Source organism: Primulina tabacum, chromosome 3 (genome assembly GCF_025594145.1).
Source record: "Primulina tabacum isolate GXHZ01 chromosome 3, ASM2559414v2, whole genome shotgun sequence".
Lineage (NCBI taxonomy): Eukaryota > Viridiplantae > Streptophyta > Magnoliopsida > Lamiales > Gesneriaceae > Primulina > Primulina tabacum.
In genome coordinates, this window is record NC_134552.1 from 2,068,800 (window position 1) to 2,076,029 (window position 7,230).

General features: G+C 38.7%; 1 protein-coding gene across 1 annotated transcript; it reads right to left on the bottom strand.

Moving 5' to 3' along the window:
- Positions 1-170: 170 nt before the first annotated feature.
- On the bottom strand, positions 171-7,082 carry LOC142539243 (abscisic-aldehyde oxidase). Its single transcript, XM_075644542.1, has 10 exons — positions 6,780-7,082; positions 3,986-5,677; positions 3,560-3,819; positions 3,255-3,464; positions 2,692-2,910; positions 1,655-2,620; positions 1,476-1,571; positions 1,278-1,376; positions 935-1,124; positions 171-593 (listed from the first exon to the last, which is right to left on the bottom strand). The coding sequence occupies exons 1-10, from the start codon at positions 6,922-6,924 to the stop codon at positions 376-378; spliced, it is 4,095 nt and encodes a 1,364-aa protein (XP_075500657.1). The 5' UTR covers positions 6,925-7,082; the 3' UTR covers positions 171-375.
- Between the last annotated feature and the right edge of the window lie 148 nt (positions 7,083-7,230).

Consider the following 7,230-nt stretch of genomic DNA (forward strand, 5'->3'; position numbering starts at 1 on the left):
ATTTATTTCAATTCTAAAATATTATAAACTAAAGTCTAAAAAAAAAAGATTATTAATAATATTAAAAAAGTTTGATTGGGTCTAACCTGTACGAAACGTGATTAGTTTAACACGAAATCAGGTTTAAACTCGACTCATTGTCATTTATTTATAAGATTATGATACTAAAAAAATCAATATAATATATTACATATCATTGATTTTTGTATCTGTAAGTATTTTTCGCATAAAATTCAGCCCGAAGAAAAAAACCTGGATCCACCCAGGAATTGTATTGGTTTTTCTTTAGTCCACGGTAAGCCCAAGGAATTCAATAACATTTACACTGCTAACTGTATATTTGAGTTGAATTCTTGAAATGATGATGCCTCGGATTTAGCCACGCGATCGCAAGTACTTGAGGTAAGTTTCCACTGTATCCAAGCCACAAAGTCTCTTGACAGTAGGCATGGTCGCGGGGACATCTAGCACGAAAGTTGTATCAATCCCCTCGACTGCTCCCCAAGATTTGAGTTGTTTCCGAGCTTCTTTAATGGCTGCCCTCGTAGCGCAGTGAACTGATGCTGCTAGCACCAGCGGGGGTTCACCACAAGCTGCAAAGAAATAACAAGATTTTATGACAAATGACAGGTCTAAATCTCCATATTGTTTCCTGGCTTACATTTCCTAGAAGAATTGGCCCCGTAATTTTTTAGGATCATACTTTCACGCAATTCACAAAATCAAACAAACAACGATATTTTCCGATATCTCCACGTTAGGATTCTTCACATGTCGTATCAACAATAAAATATAGTCAAGCCTTGACGGCAGAACTTCGTCACCTCATTGATCGTCTCATGTGTAATTTCTTAAGAAAAGGTTTTGCCTTCTCTCCGCTAGGGACAAATCATCGTTTTGACTTTAGCAAGAAACTTACAAGCAATAAACTTACCCTTTGACGAGAGAACACGTTTTTGGTTATGTCCGGTGTTAAGCACCTCGACATTGAACTGTTTAGGTATGGTGTCGATTGTTGGAATCTTGTATGTCCATGTGCTGTCTGCAACCACCAATCCGTTTTCATTGATAAGGTATTCTTCAAGCATGAAAAATCCAAGTCCTTGGACAAATGCACCTTCAATCTGTCGAGTACAGACAGATACAAGAGGAGGAGGACATGCATATGTGCATGCGTTAATTACATGTAAGATCAAAAAAATGATGACGGACTATAGAATCCTGAACATTGCAACTGTAATAATATAAATTTATTGCAAGATTTTGAAGGTATAAACCTGTCCCAAATCCACAGCTGGGTTCATGCTCTGGCCACAATCGTATACAATATCTGACCTCAATATCGTTGTTCCTCCTGTCAGGATATTTATCTCTACCTGCAATATCAAGGGATTCTTACTTGTTATTCATTGGCTGTTGGTTGAAAGAGACGATTCTATGGTGGAACAAGATGGGTCCAAACGAGGCAAATTTACCTCACTCACAGCTGCACCGTGAGTCAAGTATTTTACAGAACTCGAATCAGGGACGAAGAATGAGTTTGCTGCTAAGTGTACAGATTGGTAATGTGCCTGCACACGGAAAGAAAAACAATCTAATCAAGAATATCCAATGGCTTAGTTTTATAAGCGTTTTACTGATCAAACTTACAAACCTGAAGAATAAGAGCATCCCATTTCACAGACCCCATTTGGTCTTGTAAAGTTTTCTTAAGTGGGGCGAGTCTCTCGACCAAGACATCACAGCATAGTCTAACTGCTGCACAGCTAGATTCCGACGTAGTGCTACCAGCCGTAAAACCTCCTTGCACCAAGCTAAGAGTGTCAGATTGTACAACTCGTATTCTCTCGACTAAGTCTTCAGTTCCCTCACATTGTATGGAACTAAGTGCATAAGCAGTTACTTGTTTCACCTTTGTCCAAAGCCCCTGGCCTAGTTCTATGCCTCCAACTTCTACAACAATTGATCCGTCCCAAAGAATACTTACTTTCCCTGGAGCTCCTCTTACAAGAACTTCATTCACAACCGGTACACGAGAAATACCTCTTTTACGCCACATATTGCTGTGATTAAACAGTTCTATGTTCTGAATCCTTTCGAGAAATCTTGATGATGTTGCCACCTTATCCCATATAGAAGGTAAAGTATACTCCACCAAGTCCCCAGCTGCGTCCCCGTAAAATAACTTGAGGCTTTCGTATGTATGAAAATTTTTATTCCTGACTAAATCTGGTTCCATTGACAACGATGATGCTACATGCTCTATGATAGCTTCGGCAATATAAGATCCCTGCACCTCCCCAGGCGCCCGCATAGCAGATTTGCTAGAGTGGTTTGTCTTGCACACTTTAAAACTAAATGATAATGCTCCCCAATCATACTTTTTAAGCGCGCCTGTTATGTTGTTTGGCATTACAGGGCTTATATCAGTTTTTATCCCTGCATTTATCAGTATGTCAAGGTGCAGAGCTGTGATCTTTCCATCTGATTTATATCCTACATCGTATGTTATCTTTATAGGATGTCTTCCTCCTGCAATAATCATATCTGTCTTTCGATCTAGATATGTTTTGACTGGACGGCGCAATGTATAAGCAGCAAGTGCGCATGCCGTAGCAACCTGGAAAGCAACCCACCATGAAAAAGTGTGTTAACTAAAAGAAGAAATATTATAATGTTCATTAATCTTACGGGCATTGCTTTTAGCGCCTTTCCCCCAAAACCTCCGCCTACTCGTCTTGTAATAACACGGACATTATGCTCTGGTATACCGAGACATTCTGCAATTACCATATGTGCAAACTCGGGGCACTGAGTTGAAGAATAAACCACCATGCAGTTGTCTTCATCAGGAATTGCTAACGCGGATTGCGTTTCCATATAAAAGTAGTATTGTGAACCAAGTTTGATCTAGACATCCCAAAAGGCAAATAAAGAAATTATGAGTTAAAACTATCTTGCAGCCGTTTATAAATAATAAAATATTGGAACTAGAAGACAATTACTCCATAAAGTCATTACTCTGGTTAAAAAAAAAAAGATTTAATTGGGATTCGTTAAAGCACATGAAACAGCACAGACTATTTAAACAGAAATTTTTGTGGTTAAAACATCTCGAAAAGATGGGAGTTTTGGCCGGACACCTATCAGTTGATCTTTCAGACAAAGATTTATACAAGGCAGAAATGGTTGAGCCTGATGTCCAATTCAGACCAGGGTCCACAAAAGGTAATGGTAATATTCTTCAACAGTACCTCAGCAGCGAGGATCCTGTGATCAGCTTCAGCCATTCCTTTAGAAAAATCACCAACCTTTGCCGGGTATAAAAAAGAAGGAACATCAAAAAAACTTGATCTTTCAACAGCCTCTTCAACAGTTAAGATGGGAGGATCCAAACCTTCCGTATCGTATTCAACAATAGCCATTTTGGCAGCCAGATTCGCATGCTTTTGGGTGTCTCCAATCTAGAAAAGATTTTGCAAGAGAGAAATTTCTTGTATAATTTCAGCAACTTCATGGAAACAAAATAAAACCGCGATAAAAGAAAAATGGAAATTACCACAAAAGCAATCAGGTCACCGGCGCACCTTGCAACATCCCCAGCAAACAAATATTCAGTACCAAAAATGGATCGAGTCCCTATATTCTCACCTTTGCTTGGTATATCTTTGACAGAGATGACAGCAGCAACCCCAGTTGGTAGTTTGTTGGACTTGAAAGAGACACCTTTAACTCGCACTAAAGGTTTATTGCTGTAAATAAATGCTCCATACAGGCAATCTGGGGGTGGTGGAATGTCATCCACAAACACGGCCTCACCTATAGATTGATGAACAAAATGCCAGGGTGACGATAAATTTCATCATCGTTCACAAATTGCAGACTAAATGGCTTTGAAAAAGACTAAATCTTGGACGAAATCTATAACCAATAATCTGTATAATCAATGGAACAAAAAAAAAAAAACGGAAAGGACACAACATACCAGAAGCTTGGATGGCAGCACCAAATTTTTTAATTGGTTCACCCACAGGATAATTATCTTTACTAGATTCCACAACCTGTTTTGCAGATGACAACAATTCTGTGTGTTGTATACAACCATTATTGTGATCATTGTTACCATTTGCAGCTCCTCCCAGCAAAGATTTGCTCGAATCCTCAAATGATCCACAAGATTCAGAAGAACTAATAATATTTAAGCTATTCAGAAATTCAAAAAGAAAACCGACCGCTAGGCTCGATCTATAAGCAGCATGTGCAGTGCCCTCTCCAGATACCACAGCAGCTTTTACTGACTTGACTGCTTCATCGAGAACAAATTCAGTAAGTGTTTGTCCAGCCAGATATTCTTCAACTTTCCTCGCCCTCATTGCGTGTCTTGTTCCATAAGCACCAAAAGATAACCGCACTTTATTTAAAAAAATGCCACTTTTATTTTGAGAAAAATCAGCAAAAAATGCAGCATTCAAGTAGGGCAATGCATTTCCAAGAGGCCGTGGTGCAGCTCGATACGTTTCAAAAGACAATTTTGAAGTAGTTTGAACTGAACCACTAACTCTTGTTGGTTCAAAAAATGGAATATTAACACTTATAAGAATTCCGTTCGTGCCCAGAGGTGGCCTATACAAGAATTCTTCCATTGTAATTCTTTCGTGTTTTTGACCTGTCAGAAGACTGACACTAGAATCCACTGCGAGAAGTAAAGTAGCTATATCTGAGGGAAAATACTTCCTTTGTGCCATTACCAAATTGCCTCCTAAACTAGCGGAGTTCCTAACGAATCCTGTGCCAATCTTTTCCATAAGATTGGCTATGTTCATAAACACAAGGTCTCCATCTGAGATGGGGTAGCCGTGATTTTCTGGCTTCAAATAACTTATAACCTTGGAAATCGACAAAGCTGCTCCAAGTTCAATCCCTGAGTGATCCTTTCTAATTGCTGAAAGCTCTGGGATATACCTCAGATCAATGTACCTGTCATATTCCACCGTTTCCTTATAATAAGCGTTACCAGTGTTTCCGACAACTAGCTTAGTCCTTCCACAATCTTTAACCAAATCAGAGTGCAACAAGTCTTGAAGCTCATTAATACTTACCGGACTAAACCAAGAATATCGTTTAGAATTCAAGAGCTTCAAGGACTTGTATCCATCTTTCAAATCTGAATATGAACATGTGTGATCCTTTGGATCATAAGGCGGTAATCTACTTACTTTAACTTCCTCTGACTCTCCCCTTTTCCAAAATGAATTAATACCCAAATCCTCCAAATCTACATCAGCAGCAAAACTTTTGCAGGCATCGGCAATGGGTCGATATCCGGTACATCGACAGAGGTTTCCTGTTATAGCTTTTTCCGCCTCAGAAACTGTCAGCTTGGAAAATCCATGGGGAGCTTGAGACTGTTTCTTCTTTTCAGCATTCACAAGTGCTGAAAAAAGTGACATGCACATTCCAGGGGTGCAAAAGCCACATTGTGATGCATGGAAGCCAGAAAATCTTTGATGGATCGGATGGAAACCATCTTTACTATTTCCAATGCCTTCACTTGTAGTAACTGAACAACCATTTATGCTGCAAAGAAGTGTAAGACATGAACTCACAGTAAAACTTTCGACCTGCTGAAGCATTGGATCATATTTCGACAGAATGACAACACAGGCTCCACAACCACCTGGAAAAAGGTCCAAATCGAAAGTCAAGATACAGCAAAAAACTTCAAAAGTGTGAAACACCATGTTGATTAGATTAACAAGCAAACTCCAACTGGCTGTTCCCATATTCATCGCCTCAAACCTGCCAACAAGTGGCCTAAATTTGCAAATGAAATATTAGAAACAAAAATAGCAGTAACCCAAAAATAGGTCTAACTCCCATACATTTGCACTAAAAGTAAAATATTTTGCAGAACTCTGATAAAATTAATTGAGTCTAACTATTGATCGCAAAAAGGACCATTTAAAAGAGTAAACCAGTTAACTCTAGCATTTTGTGTGAAAACAAGTCTTATAGTCTTATTCAGTTAAATTCAGACAAATCACCCAGATTTGAGAAAACAAAGATCAAAGAAGAATAGGCATGAAAACAGAATAATCATTCCTCCAAATAAGCTTAGAAGTAAAGTTTGTCAACGTTCTGAGAGTTGATAGACGACGCAGAAACATGATACAGGAGAGCTCTTGTCAAGAATGACACACTTACCGTGAAATATAGTCATAACGAAAAGAATCCAATTCAATAACCTGGCATTTCTAAATCTATAAATTCAAACGACATATGACGCCCACGTAACTGTAGCTCACATCAAGAAGTAGCACAGAAAGCATGTGAATCCATGAACGTGAGCAATGCACACAAATAGCAATCTTCGATAAGAACTCGTGTAAAGAATTAGCATTTAAAGGACCCTGAATGACGAATCTAACAACATAAATACACGCACATATAAAGTAATCGAAGAGATGAATTCGGTCGATTCCAAACAGCATTCAAAAGTAGTGAATGCTATTATATTACACATTCATGAAGATACATATCCGACACGATTGAAATGAACAGAGGAAGAACCCAAGTCAAGAATGAACCACTTTGCAAATAGTGTTGTCATTCAAAAATATTCCTTTTCGAATCAATTGGGTTTTGCTAAAGACACCAAAAACTTAAACTTTCTAATAAAAAAAACTAAGCTTTGACTAAAAATTACTAGCTCCATAAGAATAAGCGGTAAAAGCACCATGAATCCAAAAAACACAGACGTACGAGAGGAAGATGCACACCTTCACCGCAGCCAAGCTTTACACTTTTAAAACGGGTTCTTGAGCGCAAAAACTCGAGCAAAGTAGTGGAAGGATCGATTTCAGGGACCTCAAATCTCTCTCCGTTGACAGTGAAAACCAGAGAGCCGTCTTCTGGTGATGCCATCGCGAGTGCAGCTTGCAAAGCCTCCAATTTTGTGGTGAGAAGACACTGGAAAAGTGCAGCGTGTCGCTTTGCTCGCGATCAGAATTCTTGTAAAGCCAGGGAGAATCTTTTGACCGATGGACAGATTATTCTTTGGGACCGTAATATTTTTGCGTTGCTCCGGTCCACCAGACATTTGTTTTTTTAAAAAATAATATATTCATTAATCATAATTGTTTGAATATATCTACATATATATATATATATATATATATATATATACTGGGTATGGCCACCTCAATTCTTGAGGTGTCCTACCCAGGATAA